This window comes from Culex quinquefasciatus, chromosome 3 (assembly GCF_015732765.1).
Source record: "Culex quinquefasciatus strain JHB chromosome 3, VPISU_Cqui_1.0_pri_paternal, whole genome shotgun sequence".
In the NCBI taxonomy this organism is placed as follows: Eukaryota; Metazoa; Arthropoda; class Insecta; order Diptera; family Culicidae; genus Culex; species Culex quinquefasciatus.
In genome coordinates, this window is record NC_051863.1 from 197,558,159 (window position 1) to 197,581,509 (window position 23,351).

Consider the following 23,351-nt stretch of genomic DNA (forward strand, 5'->3'; position numbering starts at 1 on the left):
TTATAATTCGAAAACGGTGCTCGTAATCACAATTTGATAAAAGTAATTTCCAATCTGTATCAAAAAAATATTGTTTTAGATTAAGGTGGTAGATGGTGTCTTTCACTTTTGGGACAATGACTGTCGATGTTGGTTCTGAGTTAAGGGTCCAGAGATAGTAAATCGAAATGAAAAAACATCACTATATGTAAAATGCTTCTACAAACAACACCAAGAAAACCATTTTTGATTGATACATTTTGAATCAAGATTTGAATGTTTTTCTAAAACAAAAATGGCGGATCGGGAATGATGCCTTTCAGAGCCTTAAATTAAATTAACGTACGGAATTGATGGACAAAGTATCATCCAAATAAAAAATAATAATGAAAAGTCGTTTTGCGAGAACGTCGAGTATTGCACAGAGTTACCGAGTCTGGAAAGATGTTTAACAATCAGCATAAATTTGCGAAATTTGATGTTTAATCAACCGGCATTCTTGGAGCTTTTTTGATAATGTTTTTTCCTGTATGAACACAAAAGCTTATAGGATCTTGAAAAACTCTAAATTTACCTTTTTTTGTTCGTTTTGAGGGCTTTCTTTCAAAAATAATCAGAAGTGTTTTCTGTTGAACATACCTTTATTTCTATCTCTCTCTCTCGCATTGTCGCAGATTATGATTTAAGTCCCTCTTGTTTTAAAATCATTTTTATTTCTTCATCAAACCAGCACAGAAATGCATTGTTGTTATTTTCAAAATAGAATGTTTCTTAAGATTCGAATTGTGATGGTTTTAGAAACAAGATAATTGATTAGAGGAGACAGAGTTGCGTCGAACATACCGTTAGCCTTAAACTTTTGGGCGGATTATCACGTTAAAACGTATAGATTCTATGTTCCAAACAGCAGTTTGTAAGTTCTAAAGTATGTAAAATAAATAAATAATTGTTGCATTTGTAACGACTTAGAACATACACAGAATAGCAATGGTAATAGCAGTGTCAAACGCGCCCCTTTACAGCTTGTAAGCCTGGCGAACCATCAGATCAAAGTAGGCATCCGAGTCGATCGAAGCGCTCAGCCCGGCGTAATAGTTGAGGAATTCCTCCTTGGTAACCGTTCCGTCGGCGTTTCCGTTCTCCTCAAAGTTGGCCAGAAACTTTCGCAGGATGTTGTCCTCCGTTTCCTCTCCGCTGATGTATAGGGGATGGTTCTTGACCGAGTAGACGTTCCTGGAAGTGAGATTGTTGGTCATTAGAGTGTTTGGGTAGGTTTGATTGCAAACTTACTTTAGATCCTCAACGGTGATTGCTCCGTCTCCGGTTTTGTCCAGCTTGGCGAAGGCAGCCCCGACAATCTGCTTCCTCGACTCGGACATATTAGGCCGGATGGCAATCAGGAACTCGGTCATGTTGACGGAACCGCTTCCGTCAGTGTCAAACCTGTAACGAACACAGAGTATCAGTTTTATTCGGCAAGATGCATCTGTGGCTTAAAGTTTACTTGTTGAACATCTCGGAGGCTTCCTCGTTGGTAACGTCCAGCCCGGTGTCCAGCAGACCTTTGGTAAACTCCTCCAGGTTCAGGGCCTTGTTGCCGTCGTCGTCCATGCGGCGGAAGCAGCGTCCCAGGCCGAGGATTCCCGAGGCACCTCTGGCCAGGCACATGTGGCGCAGCTTCTCGATCGAGTCGGTCAGCGTGCCCGAGGATAGAGCCCGGCGGCTGCGGTTGATCATTTCAGATTCTTGACGAGACATTGCACTGACGGGGCGATGTGCCATCTGGGGATGAAAGGAAATTTATTTTTTAATAATAATTAATATGCTGATTATTGCAAGCGATTGAACTATTACGAGTATTCACCAATCATAATATTTTTGTATTTTAATTTTGTATTGGACATTTGTAACGTAAGTGAGCAGTCAGAATTGTGTCGCGTAATATTTAAACGAACCCATATTTCCGACTGAGCCAAGTGAATATGAGACATGACTTGCACTGACGCCACTGGCGGCTGTATTCCTTCTGGTTACGTGTCGCCTTGTTAGGGAAGGTCGTGGCTCCTTATCTGGATTCCTTAGGGAAGGCGACCTAAGGATTTAAGTAAGATATAGTCACTGGATCCGCTTTGTAAATGCGGCTCCGATATAAAAGTGTTCCCCTCAGAAACATTAAAAATATTAAATTTCACTAAGCACCGATTTTCACTATAAAAACTAACTTTTTTTTTTGCAAAATTTATTATTCACTACAATTTGAGCTGTTTTTTTTTGTTTAAGGTACAAATAAGTCAACTTTAGTGCCAGATGGAAACATATGCTTTCCTTTACACCTTCACTGTCGATTAGCTTGTTTTTAGTCGTGGGCTGAATCAAATTTCCAAACTTTGGAGGAAAATTTCCAAAACTGCGTCCTGTCACTGCCGCACTTGCTTCGATCGATACCAGAGTGGTAGCACGGGTGTGTAGCTTGGCGGAAAACGTTGCAGAAAAATCATGAAATTATTTTATTAAATTGTATTATTTTTAGTTTGCAGATCACTGATCCTCATTGAGGTTATAAATTTGTTATTAGTACGAGCGAGATAATTTAATTAAGCTTTTGCATTAACTCTCAATTGTTTTCCTCGTGTCCAAGATTAAAGTACCCTCTCGACAGTTCCCTCCGGGTCAAGGTCTCCCAACATCGCGAACAAATTCAATCAGTTAGCTTAAGGCCGATTCGATATGAATTATTGAACAGGATATCGAGCCCACGGAATGACGTCAGGCGGAAAAATTCACCCCGTTTGCGTGCCCCGATTAGAGATTTGTTCCATTCTCCGCCCAGTAAATCGTTCAAATATTGTCCCTTCATTATTCTTGGTTTTGGATGTAGTTCCACAAGGTGACAAGGACTGTAACCTCCGCCTCCAATGACATTCGACCGTTGACCCGTGTCATGTCACCTTAACTATAGATAGCTAATTGGCAGTCAATGTCAGCTATTGTGATGAATAACTGTCAAGTCACACCAGTCATAATATAGTTCATCCATCTGAAAGGTTATTGATTCTATTTTTTTCATTTCACAATTAGCCAAAATCTTCACGGCGTAGCACGTTCTATTGTAATCGACATGCGAGTGCTTGTCAAGGCGATTGAACTCGGTCCAACTTTTTCACCAACAGCAGCTTTCGGTAGTCCTTGCGATACATGTAGTAGAAAATAGCAGCAACAGCAACTTTTTCAATTTCTCCAACTCATGCCATTGATTGTTGCGTTCAGACGTCAATAATTAGACTGGTTCACGCTGGATTTTTGATTCTTTAAGTGAAAATTTGTTATTTTCCCATAGCTTATAAATTTTGTAATTCTCTTGTTTATGTTATCTTGTTGCATTTGCATTACAGTCCAGGCTCGACTACCCGAAGGCGTCGGAAAAAATCACTTCGGGTTTAACCCCTTAACTACGCTAAAGTGGTTTAGAATTTTTAAATCCAATATGGCGGTGACGAAATATTGAAAAAATGCATTTTATTATTTAATAGGTAATCAACAATTCAAATTCGACTCAACGTAGGTCGCAGAACTCGTATTTGATGTTAAAAACTAGAAAAAGAAATTTTTTTTTTGTTCGTGATTAGATTATTTGAAGTCCCATACAAACCTTCGGATAATCGAATCTTCGGATAATCGAGTCTGGACTGTATTTTCCGGATTTTTCATAAGCATTTTTTTCTGACTGAGTTAGGCCTTTTTCTATGTGTTTGTAATATTTTGGCAGTTAATATTTTTTTAATTGCATTGTTTTTTTGTTATTGTTGTGTTTTTGAGAGAGAATCATGGCAACGTCCGAAAAATTTATCAAATTCATATTGAACATAAATTTGATTTTCCATAATTTCTTGTAAGTCCTCGGGTTTATTTGAAGTTAACAGTCATTGTTTGTGTTATTAAAACTTTATTGTATAAACAAACAATCCCTCGTAATTGATGTTCGTGTACGCGAACCCCTGTTGAAGTTCCGCACGAGTGTTAAAAGGCAAAACATGCGTCCAACCGTGGCACGCAGCCAGTCCGATTCGATAAAATAATTACACCGGTGGTTCAGTGTCTTGCGAACCTTCGTGGTGAACGGACACTAGAGCTGCGGTATTTTTTACTACCTAAGCTCAGAGTTATTTCAAAACAAAATTCACAGTCTTTTTAAAGACTACCTGAGTTATTTTCCAAAATTCTAAACAGTCTTTTCAAGACTAACCCCGCCTGAAATTTTGTTGTATTTTACAAACGAAGCCATCTTTTAAGAGAACTTTGCTTGCAAAATGCGTCAAAACAAAGGTAAACGCAAATCTTCTGAAGATTTGGTCGTTACGTCGGTGAAGCGTTTGAACGCTAAACCGGCTAACGGAAACAGAAAACGAAAACAGCCTCTTCTGAGGTCTGATTCTGATTCTGAATGTGAGGTCAATCCTCCAATTCCATTGACAAACAGTTTCGGTGTTTTATCCGAAACTGATTACAAGGAACCTTCTCCTCGTACTGAGCCTTCTGCCGTCGAGAAACGAGTAAAGGCTCCGCCAATTGTTGTGACTTCCGTCTCCGATTTGGCCAGCTTTCGAACGCAACTGAAGAATTGCAAGGAAACTTGCAATTTGAAGGTTTCGTTCCAGCTTGGTCGAAGAGGAGAATGTCGCTTGTTGACGGAATCTTTACAAGATCACCAAACTTTTGTTGGTTATTTGAAAAACCACAAACACAATTTCTACACGTATGAGACCAAGAATGCTCGTCCATTCAAGGCGGTCCTGAAAGGTCTCTCCAACGACTTGTCGGTGGATGAGATCAAAAACGAACTTAAGGTGTTGCTTGGCTTTGCCCCATCCCAAGTAATACCGATGAAGAAAAAATCAAACGGGAATATTTCTCGCTTTGGTTTGACTTCACAATTTTATCTGATTCATTTCAACAGAAATGAAATCAACAATTTGAAACTTTTGGACAAAGTACAGTTTTTGTTCCATGTACGGGTAAAGTGGGAGCATTTTAAGAAACATGGCGATAATGGCCAGAATCTGACCCAGTGCCGGCGTTGCCAGGCATTCGGTCACGGTACTGATCATTGCGCCATGGTTCCAAAATGCATGATTTGCGGGGATTCTTCTCACGACAAGGACAATTGTCCCGTGAAAGAAGTCACCCAATTTAAATGTGCAAATTGTGGTGGAAATCACAAATCAAATTTCTGGGATTGCCCCATCAGAAAAAAGGTTTTGGATTCTCGTGCTAAGCATCAGCCGAAATCCAAACCGAAATTTTCTCAAAGTCAGGTTGTACCTGCATCTTTAAATCAAACGTTCGTGCTGTCTCACTCGAACAATGCTAGAAATACCCCTACCGTGGAAAAGTTAGGTAACAACAATGGCATTTCTTATGCTAACGTCGTTTCGGGTTCATCCACGAATTTTAAATCCTCTACCAATCTTTCTGAAATTGGGCAGGTACCTCAAATCTCATTTGAAAATTTTTCTGCTGGCAACGCTTTGGGATCTTCTGATCTCGGCGATGTTACGTTTGAAAAATGACTTTTTGCAAAACTCACTGTTTGGTTTGATTCAAACAATGAGTAATGCTACATCCATGATGGAAGCAATCCAGATTGGATTAAAATTTGCGAATGATGTTGTTCTTACCCTGAAGTTTAATCATGGATCTAAGTAATTCCATCAATATTATGAATTTTAATGCTCGCTCTTTAAAAGCGAAAGAAAATGAATTTTTCAACTTTTACGAGTTCATAACGTGCATGTTGCTGTTATAACCGAAACATTTTTAAAAACTGGCACTTATTTGAAAAGTGATCCAGATTATAAAGTTATAACTAATAACCGAATGAATCGAAATGGCGGTGGAGTTGCAATAGTTATCCACCGTAGTATGACTTATAGCACGTTACGTGACTTTAAGTTAAAAGTTATTGAAAGTTTGGGCATTGAACTTGAAACTTCTTTTGGGAAAATTATGATTGCAGCTGCATATTTGCCATTCCAATGCACTGGGGAAAATAAAAATTATTTCAAAGGGGATTTGAATAAACTTACTCGGCATAGATCTCGATTTTTGATCATCGGTGATTTTAATGCCAAACACCAATCTTGGAATAATTCAAAAGTAAATTCCAATGGTAAAATTCTGTTCAGAGATTGCACTTCTGGTCTTTATTCGGTTTTATACCCGAATGGGCCAACTTGCTTTTCTTCTGTTAGAAATCCATCAACAATTGATTTGGTGTTGACAAATCAAAGTCAGTATTGTGGTCCTTTAGTGACTCATGCTGATTTTGATTCTGATCATCTTCCAGTAACTTTTTCACTTTCTCATGAAGCAGTTACCAGACCCAATAGTTCTGTGTTTAATTACCACAAAGCTAATTGGGACAGGTATCAGCATCATATTGAGAATAATTTAAATCATGATTTTGTTTTAGAAACCAAAGCTGATATTGATTCAGCCTTGGAATCTTTAACTAATGCAATTTTGGATGCTAGGAATATTGCTATTCCTAAAGTCCAAGTCAAATTTGATTCTCCCATTATTGATGACGATCTTCAGCTTCTGATTCGTCTGAAAAATGTTCGCCGAAGACAGTATCAACGTTCTCGTGATCCTGCACTGAAGCGAATTCAAAAGATTTGCAAAAGGTTATTGACCACAGATTCACTCTCCTGCGAAATGAAAAGTTCGCAAGAGATGTCGAACAAATTAAACCTTATTCCAAACCTTTTTGGAAACTTTCAAAGGTTCTTAAGAAACCTCAAAAACCCATCCCTTCTTTAAAAGATGGTGATAATATTCTATTAACTAATGGGGAAAAAGCTCAAAAACTTGCTCAGCAGTTTGAGAGTGCTCATAATTTCAACTTGAATGTTTTGAGTCCTATTGAAAATCAAATTTCAATAGAATTTCAGAATATTGTTGAACAAGAATTTTCATCAGATGAAGTTTTTAATACGGATCTGAATGAAATAAAATCTATTATCAAAAAATTTAAAAATATGAAAGCCCCTGGTGAGGATGGCATTTTTACATTTTAATTAAAAATTACCAGAAGCAACTTTAAGTTGCTTGGTCAAAATTTTCAACAAATGTTTTGATTTGGCATATTTTCCCAGTAGTTGGAAAAATGCCAAAGTAATTCCGATTTTGAAACCGGATAAAAATCCTGCTGAAGCCTCAAGCTATCGGCCCATTAGTTTGCTTTCATCTATTAGTAAATTATTCGAAAGAATAATTCTTAATAGAATGATGACGCACATTAATGAAAATTCAATTTTCGCTGATGAGCAGTTTGGATTTCGCCTTGGGCATTCAACTACTCATCAGTTGTTGAGAGTTTCAAATTTGATTCGAAGCAACAAATCTGAGGGCTATTCTACTGGCGCTGCTCTTCTAGACATAGAAAAAGCATTTGACAGTGTTTGGCATAAAGGTTTGATTGCGAAATTGAAAAGGTTTAATTTTCCGATTTATATCGTGAAAATTATTCAAAATTATTTGACGGATCGTACTCTGCAGGTATGTTATCAGAATAGCAAATCTGATCAACTACCTGTACGTGCTGGCGTCCCTCAAGGAAGCATTTTGGGTCCAATTTTATACAATATTTTTACTTCTGACTTGCCTGATTTGCCCCAGGATGTCAGAAATCACTTTTGCTGATGACACAAGCATCTCCGCCAAAGGCAGAAGCCTTCGTGTCATCACAAGAAGATTACAAAAAGCTTGGATATTTTCAATTCTTATTTGAAAGAATGGAAAATTACTCCAAATGCTGCAAAACTCAACTTATTATTTTCCCTCACAAACCAAGGGCTGATTTTCTTAAACCAAAAGTCATCACATTATAAAGATGAATGAGGTAAATTTAAAGTGGGAGGATCAAGTGAAATATCTTGGACTTGGTTTTGACAAAACCTTACTTACAAGGATCACATTGAAAGTATCCAGGTTAAATGTAACAAATATATTAAATGTTTGTATCCACTTATAAACAGGAATTCTAGACTTTGTCTCAAGAATAAACTGTTAATTTATAAACAAATTTTCAGACCTGCCATGCTTTATGCTGTGCCGATCTGGACAAGCTGTTGCTTAACCAGGAAGAAAAACTTCAGAGGATTCAGAACAAAATTCTGAAAATGATTCTGAAACTTCCTCCCTGGTTCAGCACCAGTGAACTTCATCAATTAGCCGAAGTTGACACTTTGGATGTTATGTCCAATAAGATAATTGATGCATTTCGACAAAAATCATTGCAGTCTTCAGCTGCATTGATCCGCTCTTTATATAGTTTATAAGTTAGTTTTAAGGTATCCCTTTTCCCTTTTGTACATGTAGGACCTCCTACATTTGAAATCACTGAATAGCGAAAGCTACAATATTTCATGAATAAATGAAAGTTGCTAGTATTTAAAATTGAGGTGAAAAGTCATCGTTTGTGATTGGACACTCAATAATATTTTAACTGAATGAATGTACATGGAAAAGAAATTTGAATAAATATAAATTTAAAAAAAAAAAAAAAAAAAAAAAAAAAATTACACCGGTGACCCCAATCCGGGCCATAACAGGACTGGTGGAGTGAGAATTTCGACTTCAAAGGTGTTGCCGGTCCTTCCACCCTATTTGAATGTGTGTTCTCTTTTTTTACTTTAGCTAGAGGTGTTGGAGAACAGGATGCCTCACAGTTGTTGGATCCTTGAGCGAATCTGAACAATAAATGCTCAACGTCGAGTTCGCCCTCCACGAGGAGGGTGTGAAAGGTCCAACGATTCTTTCGAAGGTTCCTCCACTGATTTGATAGTACCGGTACCGTTTGATGGAGTTGATTTGAACTTTTGTGTTTGAAAACTTCAAGTTTTAAATAAACCTCACAGCACGGTAAATGGAAATTGGGGTCGCAGCTTAGAAATAAGAATTACCTTCAGGGATATTCTGTGGTTGAACCTGTGAACGGATCGCATGGTGGACACTGTTTGATAGAACGCAGTATCCGTGGTTTTGTTTCTCTGGAACCTTTCCAGGATGTGGCTTGGTATAAATGACTGCTACTCGACTCGTAACTGAGGTAGATGTATTGCGTTGTAGCAGTGCGGTAATTCCGCTGTGCTATTCCTATGGCAAGACACGATTACGGTGCTTTACTTGAAATCCACCGTCGAAGAGTGTTCAAACTGCACTACTTCTGAACTATTCATATTACACTGTGAAGGATTGTCCGGATTTGCGGCACAATTTCGAACCAATTTATCAACCGACCGAATTCAAAAAAACGACTAACTAAACTCGACGGACGGAATTGTTATCCCGGCTAAGGTAAAGCACAGACTAATCCTAGCCACGGCAAAAGTGGTAGGCAAAAGGCTCGATGTTGTGTACCCGCCGATGCCGATTCCCACTAGTATAAATAGCTACAGAGGGCTTGTTAGTATAGCAGAACCCTGGGAAAAGTAGGTGAACTCGGCCAGTCGAAGGAAAACGAAAGAAGAAAAATTAACTGATTAATAATGGAAAATGCCAGTGTGCGAACAAGGACACAACGCACCTCCCGCTAGCAGAAGGGAGGCCGATTGTTCGCCCGGACATCGACCGGAACATTATCAAATTGACTTTGATGACAGACAGGTATACAAACCTGCCAAAGCCTACTATCAACATGTTTACTCAAGTCAATTTTCTTGTCATAACTTTTAGCAGGCCAAAATGGACAATCACTAGTAGAAGTAACAGTGATTGCCGATAAATTGCACTTTCCTTGTAAAGAGAAAATCAATAAAGACAGTTGCATGAATCTGTGTGTCAACAACAGTCTCGTGTGTTTGCATATCTGCAGGCGCATCACGCAACACGCCCGGGACTGATGCAATAATCATATCGTGAAACGCCACCATGCAATGTATTGCAGCCATTCAGGGGATACACCCGTACAAAAAAACGAGAAACGAGCCATTGCATACCGGATTTCTTTCCACAGTGTAATCAAATCGATTGTTCCCAATATTTGAAAAATTGAATAATTGAAAGAATCGGAACGGCAAATTGACATTGTCCAATTAACAACCAGCAAATTGATCATGAAAATCCATTCATAAATTGTCTATCGCAATTCGCCAACACGAACCACCCAACCCCCCTTCCAACCAACACAGTTTGTGCCAGTTTGTTTATACCGGCGGATGCCAAGGAAACCGCGTTCGCGACGACGACGGCTCTAGAACATGTTTTAACCATTTTCCGACTTTCCCTTTTGCTGCGTTTCGTGTTCTACATTGTGCGAAACGCTGTTTTTCTTCTTTCACTCCTTCACTGAAAAGCAGTTATCGATGGAGAACTTTCGCTTTTTTCATAGATTGGTGGGTGGTGAAGTAGGCGGCGCGGTCGGCGAAAAAATAAACTATTAAGCTTAATTCGTTTCGGGCTTTTGTCGTGGGTGCCTTAAATTTCTTCGTTTGAATGGAAATGGGAGTGATGGTGCTTTTAGTTTGATGTGCTTAAGCTAGTCGACGATAGGTGGCTACGAGTTTAGATTTAAATTACTTTCAACAGGTTTTGCAACTGTTTTTTTTTTTAAATTTTGTCATGTATTTTTTCAACAACTGTCTATACAAATAAAAAATATTAAAAAAGGTATTATCTTTTTGATAATTTGACTTGTTTCATGTTTCCTAAATCCTAAATTTTGAGGTGAACACATTCATCAACTTCCCTGAAAATTGATCATCACTTGGAAATTTCAAGGAAAACGTCAATATTTTTACATATGTTGAAAGTAAATTAAATTTGCCTTAAGAATCAACATTCTGCTATGGAGCGAATATGTAGCGTGATGTTACAACGCTGGAGAATTTCGTTCCTTCAATATTTTTTTAAAGGCTTTGATTCTGCTCATGCTCATTAACTAAACTGTTTTATTTATTTGAATTGACTGCTGAATCGATTTTGGGTTTCCGGAGGTGGTTTTGATGTTTTTTTGGGATTGTACAATTTATGTTATCTTACGACACAAACACGTAGCAATGTTTTTTTTAAATTGATGCATTATGTATCATGATTTGAATATTCAAACATGGGACCGGTGAATGATATCTTTTTAACTCCTAAACAAGTATACACAGTTTTTTTTTTGTTATACCTTATATTCTATTCTATTTACCGAGTTACGTAGCCTAGTGGTAACGCTTCCGCCTTGTAAGCGGTAGATCGGGGTTCAAATCCCGGCTCGGACCAACACAACTGGTGATCGTTTCTTTCTGGATTCGATTGCTTAGTAAAGGGAAGGTAGTGCATCGTCACAAGCTGGACCTTATCAACGACACCTTAGGAAGGCGACCTATGGAATGTTAACATTAACCTTAACATGTTAACATTAGTTAAATTGAAAACTGCCACTGAATCCGCTTTTTAAATGCCGGCCCCGATACTCTTCAAGGGTGTTCCCCTCAGGAACAGGGAAAGATTTACTTTACTTTTTACTTATATTCTAGCCTAAACTAAAACATAATTTAACGTGATTTATTGCTACTTTAAAGTAAATCTAGAGTACGTTTTTAAAAGGTCTTATGCACCATAGTTTCCTGTGCTTAGGAGACATTTTTAAAAGGTAGGTGAAAATTGATTTATGTTTCAGAAAACCAAGTAAAACGGGTTTTGACATAAAAATCAATAGTACAATTTTAAAACACAACAGTTAACAGGCTAAACGTAATAATTGAAGGATGTGAAATGGACCGAATACTGTCAGAAAAATTCTACTAGCAGTGTCAATGACCACTAAAAATGAACGAATATAAACATAAAATTTGGAAGAACATTCATTATTTTTTTATTTTTTTCATAAAGCAAAAATAAAACTATACAAAATAGTTGTTGCAACAAGTCCCAAAATGCTCATTTTGTCAGCACGAGTAGTAAATTTATCCAACGGCGCTACGAGTTGGGTAAAAATGACGCACTTTTGTTTTCCCACTTTAGATTGACGTCCGTGTGTATGGTCAACTCAAAAAACAAAGCAATGTTAAAAAGTTTTACTTTTTAAAACAAGTGCTGAATGTTGAACTGTTCCGCACTAAAATTAGTGCTATAATGAACTTTTCAGCACTGTTATTTTTGGTAACAACAGTCAGCCATTTTGTCACTATAGAACGACAGGAAAAGTAGGTATTTTCAAAACAGAATTGAAAAAAAATATCTTTTTAAAATATATAATTAAATAAAGTTATTAAATAATGCTGACTGTAAGTAATCTATAATTTCAAATAAGGTCTTATTTTGATTTAAAATTGAAAATAAGATGAGGTAAATAATAAAAAATTTAATTATATCAGTTTTAGATCAATTGCATCAATCCGTTCGATCTTCATGAAATAGAAAAAAAAAAGAAAAAAAAAACGCATTCTCAGGCCAAAATTGAAGCTCTATTGCAGTTCATTGTCTTTTATATTCAATGTAGTGTTTAAATTTGATCTGATTTGATAATTAGTGGGATAATCGCCGATATATGGTCCAGATGCAAAAGATACGTGCTTTCACTAAATTTAAATTTTCGTAGTATTAGCCAAATTTACTTCTAATGTTGTACAACAAAAATGTCTTCCACTTTATTAGTCTATTGGACAAACTTTTTAAGCGAACATTCTAAATCTCATGAAAAAGGAAAAAAATAAATTTGTTCCATCATTCAATCTACATCTGCTTTTTTAAGGCTTGGTCCACGGCCAGTGTCACATCGGGCTATTATTATAGAAAGTGAAAATAACACATTATCGTCTCAACTTGGCAAACAGCTGCTGTTCTTAAATGAGCAAATGCCAAATTATTAGCGGGCGTTCTGCTTGCGAAGCTCAACTGCGAAGCAAAGCGCGTTCAACCCGCGTGGTTTTCCCATCTTTGGCTTCCGTCCGTTTAATACCACAGCTCCAAGATGTTGTGAGTCGCTCAGCCTGCCAAGGGAAACCCAGCCGGGCGTGAAATTATTACCCCTTCTTTGTTTTAGTTTTTGTTTTTGCTTAAGTGAGCAACCAAATACAGAGGGATTTTTCTGAGCAAAATAAAATAATAAAAATTGAAAACCTTGCGAGCGCGACGAAATCGACTTCGACGTAACCGATGCCGAACTCACCTAATTGACCGGCTTACATTGGGGTTGGTTTAGTTTAAGAAATAATGCGAATTAAGGTGGCTACTAGCGTGATGATTGGCCTGCCTCGAAGGGGATTTTCTCGCCTCGATTTGATGAATAAGCCATATATTTAACATAGTTGCCACTTGACTAGGAAAATACAAGCTCCGACACTCATCTGGTATGATGGTCGTTGTCTTATTCAGTGCATTCAGCCGAGTAGCTGACGACATTCCATGAATCATTCTGAACACACGCACAAGGTCACTTAACAGCTCGGAATTGAATTTGTAACGCTTTGCTAGCATTGATGTTATACTCTCTCTTGTTTATATGGTAATTAATAATTTTGAGTATTGTGTAAAAAAATAAGGTATAAAAGATATATTTACACAATGGTACGCCCAACAGTTGAAAAATCGCTGCTTTTCCGCGACCGATGAGAAAAATGAACTCGAAAATTGTTCTTTATCACTGCGCTAAATTTCACACTTTTCACCAACACCTGTGAGCAACAGGTTGCACAAAATTTCCTGTCACAAACTTTCCGCTAAATAACACACTTCCAGATTTGAAGCGCAAAGCAAAACACCGCAAAACTAGACCGAACCGCCGAAAGCGCAAATCGCGAATGATGGAAACTAGTTCTCCTCTGAAGCTCAGAGCCACGTGAATTGGTGGCCCTCCCCGTTTGAATTCTGTTGGTGTTGTAGTGTGCTTTGTTGGTAGCAACACTGCCGGCGTTGCGAGCAAGAAACGATATCACAACTCTTTCAAATTGCTTTGGATACGTGGTGTGTGGCTGACCTGAGACTGTATTTTTCCTCTCTTTCAGTACGCGCGCTGCTCACAAAAGTGCAATATTGCCACGGCCAAAGATTGCTGAACAGATGAAGTGCTTATCGTAAAAATGATTTCTAGATTTATTTCATTGTTTTATTTTAAACGATTAGTTAAAAAAATAAACAACACTTGAAAATTGTTCATCTAACTAATCAACTAATTTCATTTCAGCAAATTTAAAAATTACAAATGTAAAAATGTTGCGTTATATTGTGTTTTGTAAGTATTAAACCAAACAAAATTCCAAAACTTCATAACAGCATCGATGAAAAAAAAAAGCCATTTCGTCATTCAAAAATGACAGGAAAAGTAAGTAGTTTGGCAATGAAATTACAAAAATAAAACGTTACCTAATCCACCCCTATGTGGTTAGTGCCTTCTTCACAAATGCTATCCAAAAAAGACCAAAAAGATATCAAATCTTTAGAACTCGCTTGAAAGGTTTTTTGATTACCTATCCAACGACAGATCACATGATATATCCGGACAACTTTTTCATCAGTATGTTTGAGATCCGGCCTCAAAAAAGTGCATAAATAACATTTAAGTGCTTAAAACTTTTGATAGGGTTGTCAGATCTTCAATATTTTGAACGCGTTGGAGAGGTCGTTTCAATACCTTACCAAAAATGTATAACGTGGTGGGTTTTCTTACAAAAAACCACCCTTTTTACAATTTTCCGTACTTCTGTCAAAATCGTTTTTTAGCATAACTTTTAGAAGTACTCAACATAACTTTATAATTTTCAATAGCGACGAAACAGACACAATTGGTTGAGCCAACATCCCATCACACACACAGACATTTGCTCAGAATTGGATTCTGAGTCGATATGTATACGTGAAGGTGAGTCCTGGAGGTCAAACTAAGAATTTCATTTTAAGAGTGATTGCATAGCCTATTGTTGACTCCATGAGAAATATTATTTTTGGTACATTGGTTAGGTGGCTCTAGTCAAATAAAATTAGACTATGACAAACAAGCAAACAAACTTGCACTTTTCTGTTTGAAAGTTTTCCAAACTCGCAAACAAAGAAAAATGTACTGTACTGACGTTTCTGCACAGGAATGCAGGCCAACTGTCAAAAAGTGCGAATTTGTTTAGTGTTTGTTTGTGAAAGTCTAATCCCTTCTTAACCTCCTTAATTGGGGATTATTTTTCCTATGCTGTTGAGTCGCGGGGGATGTCCTGAACCGGGCACCGGTTCTGTCAGCGAAGTGATTAAAAGAAAACTTCGTTCTTTTCCACTCGCTACAAAACTAAAGCTTATTTATTAATAAATAACACTAATAGTTCACAAAAATTACAAAACTTACATCTTTGGTGTTTTTTCACAGCTAAATTCTTCAGCTGCGCCCGTGCTCCCGCTTACTCAAATTGTTTTGATCTTATTTTTTTATTTCTAAGCGACAGCACGGGCACCAGTCAAACAATCACAAAACACTGACACTGACGCAGAACAAGGGGCTGCTTCGGACGCGCTCCGTCGCAACATATGCTTTTGATTGTGAATTGCTTTATGGCAAAACACTAAACAGTAAAAAAAAATCGTGGTAATACAGTATGGCCCATAAAAAAATGCGACATTGTTATTTGATGAAAATCGGCCCTGTTTTGACTATTTACGATGTATGTAGCATGTGTACATGTTAAATGGGAACCAAACAAACGATAAGAGCAATTCTCTACAAAACCGGCCGATTTCGACCATTTTTATTTTTTGTATTTTTTGATTTGGCTCAAACTTTGTGGGGGCCTTCCCTATGACCAAAGAAGCCATTTTGCATCATTAGTTTGTCCATATAAATTTCCATACAAATTTGGCAGCTGTTCATACAAAAATAGTACGTAAATATTCGAAAATCTGTAACTTCTGAAGGAATTTTTTGATCAATTTGGTGTCTTCGGCAAAGTTGTAGGTATTGTTAAGGACCATTTAGAAAAAAATAGGTACACGGAAAAAAAAATTTCACGATTTTTTATTAACTTTTTTTTCACAAAAACTCAAATTCCCAAAATACGTATTTTTTGATTTTCGAGATTTTTTTATATGTTTTAGGGGACAAAAATCCGCAACTTTTGAGCTATAGAGAAACATGGTCAAAAAATCTGCCGCCGAGTTATGATTTTTTGAAAAACTGGTGATTTTTGGAAAAAATCGAAATTTCATACATAAAATTTTTTTGACCTAACATTTTAAAAGGGCCAAACATTGAATATTATGACCATTAAAAATGCTAGTATTGATTTAAATTTTTTCAAAATATTTTTTTCGAAAAGATCGGAAAATTTCACGAATGTTTCATGTATTAACATTGAAAATCGGACCATTAATTGCTGAGATATCGTCATTAGAAAATGGTGGGCTGTTTGGGTGAGACTTAGAAAACTTCAATTTTCGTGTTTCTTTTTCTTTAAGCCGCTGTATCTCAGCAACCAGAGGTCCAATCTTCAATGTCTCTTAGACAATTTTATAGCAAATTTTCTGAACTTTTCAAAAAAAATATTTTAGAAATGGTCACTCATGGTCACTATTTTTAAAAATTGAAAAACTGCAAATATTTCGCTGAAATCAAACTTTCGGTAGCTATATCTTGAAAACGGGGCCCTTTATCGAAAAATCTGTAAAGTAATTTTCGATTGCAAATTCAATTTTGCATAAAAAAATGAGGTCAAAAATTTTATGTATGAAATTTCGATTTTTCCAAAATCACCAGTTTTTCAAAAATCATAACTCGGCGGCAGATTTTTGACCATGTTTCTCTATAGCTCAAAAGTTGCGGATTTTTGTCCCTAAAACATATCAAAAATCTCGAAAATAAAAAATACGTATTTTGGGAATTTGAGTTTTGTGAAAAAAGTTAATAAAAAATCGGGAAATTTTTTTCCGTGTACCTATTTTTTCTAAATAGTCCTTAACAATACCTACAACTTTGCCGAAGACACCAAATTGATCAAAAATTCCTTCAAAAGTTACAGATTTTCGAATATATACGTACCATTTTTGTATGAACAGCTGCCAAATTTGTATGGAAATTTATATGGACAAACTAATGATGCAAAATGGCTTCTTTGGTCATAGGGAAGGCCCCCACAAAGTTTGAGCCAAATCAAAAAATGCAAATAAAATCCATTTCCGGTTTTGGTAGAGAATTGCTCATAATCTAATATGGGGACCATCCATAAACCACGTGGACACTTTAGGGTGGGGGGTATGGCGATTGTCCACGATCCATACAAAAAAGATTTTTTTTGTATGGACAATTGTCCACGAAGGGAGGGGGGGGGTAACAGATTCTCAAAAAGTGTCCACGTGGTTTATGAATGGTCCCATGACTGATTCTATCAAAATTTATGAACTTTTTCGATTGGGCGTATTTAAGAGGGACTTCTAACGATGCTTTGGACACAGAGTTGGATATTTTAACATGTTTCGTATTGAATAAGGTATGGAATTTAGTTAAATTTTGTACCAAAAATACATCCATTATTGTAGCCCACCAACACCCAATTTTGGAGAACTGCAAAAAACTGTCATGAAAATATCTTCAAAACATACCAAACTAACACCTTGATACATAACAAAATCAGTTTGTTAAATACATTTTGAAATGGAACAATTTTGCGTTTTTTGCTTTCTTTATTTAAATTTAGTGGCTAATATTTATGTTATTTTTTTACAATACCAGCATATTTTGATTGTTTTTGTTTAAAAAAATGATGCTTGATTTTTTATTTTATTTTGGAAGTATGTATTTATTCATACTACATTTTATTACAACGTCGCATTATAAATTGATTTAACCCTTTCAGGTCTGATGGGTCATAAATGACCCAAAAATCCAAATTTTCAGACCCATAGTTTGTGCATGAGAACCATTTTTCCACCACTATTTTTTCCAAAAAATTTCACTTTTTAAGAATTATTATTATTATAGTATAGTTCTTTGAACAAAAAATCAAAATAATTTGACTGTGATGTCAGCAAAATATTATATAGGATATTGATTTTCATTCCAAAATTTTGTTAAACATTTTCGGCACGTCTGTTTGGAATCTGTGCTTTTCAGAAAATCTGGATCGATATCGATTCTTACTTCATACCTGGCTGATCGCCCAAACAATGGAAATCGCTCCATTTCTTGATGTCCCGCGTACATGTCATTATCTTGCATCCATTATCAGACAAACATTAAATGGGCTCAATTTCCCCAGCCCTCCCTCCCCCACCCACGGTGGCTTTCCGTTAGAATGTATTTACCGCGTGAAAAATGACATCGATTGCATGCGATGGTCAGCAGTGAATACATGGAAAATCAACCCCTCGAGACACATATAACAGTTTAAGTGACACTGTGATTAAGTTCGTCCTCGAAAAGGAAAGTTTTTTTTTCTTTCTCGAAAGTTGCAACACAATATCACTTGATACACAATATTTATTGTGATTGCGTTATTCAAGCTGCTGGACAGCAGCTTTAGGTGCTTTCATTTTCAATCAGCGATTGTCCTTGCAGAACCGTGACTGCGATGGTTTCCGTTAAGTAATTTTAAATGTTCACTCCGTATCGGAACACCACATCATGAAATGCCGTATGATTTATTATTCATAAGTTACAGCTCACATGGCTGTTATCAGTTTAGTGTATCAATTTTTCTGCAACTTTTTGAATTGACGGTCAGGTCGATGAATTTAATGTTTAATAAATGTAGCTTTGGAAATTCCGCAATATTTTTCATCGAATCTGCAACCGCTTTTCTTTGTTGATAAAACACAATATTTATACTCAAAGAAAGTTTGTTGGCGTGATGGATTGAATTAGCCGGTGGAAGGAAATCAAAATAAATAAATTTGAGAAACCATACCACACTTTTTTTTGCTATTTCACCACTAAGCTTACACGAGGTAGATTTTACGACCCTAACCCAATACATTTACAACCCGCCTGAAATATATCGATCTTTCTATGAAAACGAGCAGTTATCGTGCCGTAGTCATTACTTTCTGTTGTCGTTGTGATAACAGATAGCTGCTTATTTTACTCGATAAACTTATGAGAAGAACTGGGAATAGGTAATATTTTGAGTACTTAAAACAAACATTTTAGTGCGAATAGAAGTTTTTTTCTTTCGCCAATTTATTAAAAAGAAACATTGATAACTAGAAAAACAATGATTGCAAATCAACTGGGCTGGTGTAAAATGCATTTTTAATTTTATGTTACTCCCATTTAAAATAGGTCCGAAAAATCAGATTTTTTTTATCAAAAAACCTAAAAATTTCAATGGAAGTAGAAGTCTAATCAACTGAAAACATGCTGAAATGCATTTTTCTGCATTGCAAATTATATTTAGCATGTTTGGGATGCTTCAAAAATATTAAGATTTTTTTTCGAAATTTCAATGTACAGCACCGCAAAAACAAATCTTCGATACATAGATATTTTGGAAACATATGATTGCAAAACAACTGGACAGCTGCATTTTAAAACACTTTTTTCATTCAAAGAAAATCGTGATTTGTAGTTTAAATTTTTTACCTTTTTTTTCTCCGTCCTCGACTTTGGTCAGAGCCAAAGGACATAAACTTCAAAAAATATTGTCATCGGCCTAGAGAGCATTCGAAGGACGTGAAGATGAACAATTCAATGTTTTTGTTCCCAAAAATTGTCATTTTTTTTGGATTCCCGATAGATGTTTTCAAAATCGACAAAATTGTTTCCAAAATCGGAGAAATGTGATGGTAGTTTGGTTCTATCCCATTCCCCAGATTCCCATTCCCCAGAATGATCCATTCCCCAGAATAACCCATTCTCCAGAAAAGTTTTATTTTTATTATGAATGTACTTTATTTCAAAAAGTGAACAGTTTTAAAGTGTGAAGTGTTTAGATTACGCCTTTATTGTGATAACTGCTAACAAAAGTTGAATGTTTCCTTCTTTATTGAAAGGAAAACTCTCTTAACTTGTGATAATTGCTGACAAAAGTTTAATTTTCCCTCTAAAGTTGCATTTTGACTTCTTTAAAGAAGGGAAAATTCTCTGGTCTGGCAGTACTTTTTATAAATGTTAAATTTCCCTTTGAAGTAGAATTTTCCCTTCTTTACTGTCAAACAGCGGGCATAAGTTGAAATTTTGCTTTAAAGTTGATTTTTGCCTTCACAACAACTCCCTTGACTTAAGATAACTGCGGCATGCTGACACAAGTTGAATTTTCCTCTAGCAGTTATCCCTAGTAAAGAGAGTTTTCCCTTGTTAAAGAATGAAAAAAATCAATTAGTGTCAGCAGTTATCACAAGTCACAAAAAAAAAAGTCACGATGTCTTCTTTAAAACGATTCTAATATTGAATTAATGTTGAAAATTTAATATCATTATGCCAATTGACCATTATGCGTCATTATGCCAAATTATGTTCTGCCAAACGGCGTTATGCTTAATGGCATTGTACCAAATGGGAAACATAACATGTTTTTCAAGGTTCTAAATATTCCTGGGGAATGGGTCATTCTGGGGAAAGGATCATTCTGGAGAATGGACCATTCTGGGGAATGGAATTCTGGAGAATGAGATAGAAACACTTTTTTACTAAAAACAATTTAAACTGAATTTCCCTGCGTTGGTAATTAAGTGTGGAATGATTTAACCTTTTTTTAAATATGTTTTATTGTTGAGAAAATTTGTATGCACAAAACAAGTATTTTAGCGCAAAAACAACTCTTAAATTTTTGTTTTTCTTTTTATTAATGATTGTGAAATACCTGCACTGTTCCTGTTTGCAAAAATTTCCCTTATACATTTGCATCGCTTTTGATATATTGATGCAGTTTGATTCAAAATCGTGTACTCTTTCAGAAAAAAATGTTTAATACTGTGCTCTAGAAATCTGGTGGAAATCCAGTTTTTTTTATTAACGAAAACATAGCGCGTAGCCTTATGTGTGGAACAAACCCGCCATGCATTTGTTTTGGTTTGCTTTTTTTGCATATGGGACATTGATGCAAACATGGGCAGTGAACTAGTGCATAATGCACTTTTTTATGAGAGACTTCGGAAAGAGTCAAGAAACATAAATAAAAAAAATGTTTGCATCGGCCTTATTGCCTAAAAATTTAGAACGTAATGCTTGAAATTTGTTATTTTGTCCCCTCTCCCTCAATTGCGATCAGATCCAAGGGGCAGAAACATAAAGTATAATTTGTAGTAGCTTCATAAATTGTCGCAATTAGTTGTTTCCATGAGATATTTTTTCCTGGAGACATCATGCTTCAACATGACTCTTCTTGATTGTTTTTCGATTGTTGCACTGTACATATCATCTTTTATTGGAATTTATTTGTTATATTCTGCGATATTTATTATCAAATACTCAACATGAAATTAAAAAGTTTTCATGTGTTTGGATCATTGGCAGTTGCTCATAGCTTATATGATATTCAATGTTGAGCGAAGTCAAGTTTTGTGCTGCACTTAAGAATACAGCGAGTACAAAAAAAGTGGTGACCGTTGAAAGTAGGTCACGGCCACCCCAAATCGCCCACACTCAACAAGTTTCGCCGAGATTTGCCATCGATTTTCATCTCCGATCACGCAGGCACACCGCATTATTTTACCGCATTCGATGGAGTCCCGTGGTACTTTTTATTAAAATTCCACACTTTTTAGCTTCTTGTCAATTCCGTTAATTTCCACCTGCGAAACTGCAAGAAGCCACCTTTTTTTTTCGCGACTCAGATCGCCTGACCATATGTTGCATTTCGTGCCCTCAATACATTTTAGACACTCAATTTTCCGATAAACTTTCACCGATAAGACCGAATTGCATGTTTCCGAGGGGAGCACCTTTATTATCGTATTATTGCTGGTCCTGGTTTCCGGAAGCGTTGAGCTTTGCAGCGGATGAAGATGATGCTATCTCTGGCGGCTCGAATTTCAAGAATTCGCAAGGCTGATGGGGCAATCCCGTCCGTTTCACAAGGCACAGAAAAACAACCGAATAATACTAGCGACTTGTTCCGTGGCGTGGCGTGTGGCAAACTGAGCCCGAGGACCAAATTCGGAAACGAATTTTTCCTTGCTCTGGCCCGCCGCTTCTCTTCCTGGGGAGCACAAAACCATGGAACGATGCCAGAAGTTGCCGGTGACGGTGGGTGCGGCCTCCGCGCCGCCGTCGGTGTACGACTTTATGCTTCATGGGTTGCGAGACTTGACTTGTGCTAGGGGTTGGGCCGAACATAAACGGCTTCTGGCAGAGTTTTGTCTCTACCTCTGCGTGTTATTTTTCTTTTTTTTTGTGGGAGGATGGTAAACGCTTTTAATTGCCTCGGTACATGAATTGTCGGGTTCATCATTATCTGATTAATTAGAATTTCTGTACTGGAAATGTTTTCTTTCACCCAGAAACTGATGGCATCCAGATACATTATTTCAAAATAGTTTTACTGAATTCTCTGTTGAGTTTTTGAAGCCCCCATGAGACACGCGTCGTGGCGCCAATAGTCTGGCAGTGGTAGCCCCAGGATACCGGACGACGAACGGCTTTCCTGTAAAGAGTGCTAAAATTCCGACGGTAGACGTAGTCAATGCAATCCCATTTGGTGGTTAGCCAAGAAATAGGCCCATAAAAAGGCATTATGCTAAATGCGAAATTAGGAATCTTGGCAAATTTTCCCTTTCCATGATACTTTTGATACACCAAACATACAACATTTTAGTATGAGTAGGTCCATTCTCCCCTACAATAAACGCTAATTTCATTACGCGCTTGACTGCTTTTTGGCGAGACATAAGTCTCCGATTACTTTTGTGACCGTAACCGAGGTCTTCTCCAAATTCATCTTTCAATCGATTCAATGGAGCCGCATGGTGTCTGGTCGATGAACCAATACTGAAATTCAAATTACGATGGCTATCTCTTTAGCTACCTACTCTCGCCCGTGGACTGCACCAACGGTTTCCCGTTTATGACCGTGGTGGCGTGAAAAGCAGTACACACCTTTACTCAACCCATCTCGTTGTGGACGAAAAGAGTTAGTAGCTATGATGCATCAAATATTTATTTGACGTCGCACGAGCTGGCTGGAACCGAGTTATGAATTATGAGCTTCACGGTTTGGTGGCCCACATATGGGGTTCGGGGCTTATGCGATGATTCGTTCTTCTGTGTGATACCGGTTCCGGTCGACATTGTCTCGTATTGATCTAACTTTGGAAGGTTTTGCCGAAAGAGAAATCATTACCGTTGATCAATAATTGTATAGAATACATAGATAATATCTGTATTTCTTCTTGATTCACACTTGAGTGCCTTTGCAAACCAATGTATGGATTAAATTTTATCAATAATTATAAATTTTGTTTATGAATCATGGCTG

General features: G+C 36.8%; 1 protein-coding gene across 9 annotated transcripts; it reads right to left on the reverse strand.

Moving 5' to 3' along the window:
- Nucleotides 1–601: 601 nt before the first annotated feature.
- On the reverse strand, nt 602–22,002 carry LOC6031113 (calcyphosin-like protein). Of its 9 annotated transcripts, none has more exons than XM_038262230.1 (5): nt 21,985–22,002; nt 1,935–2,071; nt 1,484–1,761; nt 1,270–1,422; nt 602–1,212 (listed from the first exon to the last, which is right to left on the reverse strand). In XM_038262230.1, the coding sequence occupies exons 2-5, from the start codon at nt 1,968–1,970 to the stop codon at nt 996–998; spliced, it is 684 nt and encodes a 227-aa protein (XP_038118158.1). In that variant the 5' UTR covers nt 1,971–2,071; nt 21,985–22,002; the 3' UTR covers nt 602–995. The 9 variants fall into 9 exon arrangements, with proteins under 9 accessions (XP_038118158.1, XP_038118156.1, XP_038118155.1 ...); XM_038262228.1 differs by lacking the exon at nt 21,985–22,002 and adding an exon at nt 21,820–21,949; XM_038262227.1 differs by lacking the exon at nt 21,985–22,002 and adding an exon at nt 13,531–13,848.
- Nucleotides 22,003–23,351: the final 1,349 nt, after the last annotated feature.

Bases quoted from the DNA above. Each gene is read 5' to 3' on its own strand.
- LOC6031113 (XM_001841906.2), bottom strand. From the start codon at position 8,984: ATGCGATCCGTTCACAGGTTCAACCACAGAATATCCCTGAAG. The intron at 1,762-8,942 runs GTAATTCTTATT...TTTCATCCCCAG, and splicing joins ACCACAGAATATCCCTGAAG to ATGGCACATCGCCCCGTCAG. The intron at 1,423-1,483 runs GTAAACTTTAAG...TGTTCGTTACAG, and splicing joins GCCTCCGAGATGTTCAACAA to GTTTGACACTGACGGAAGCG.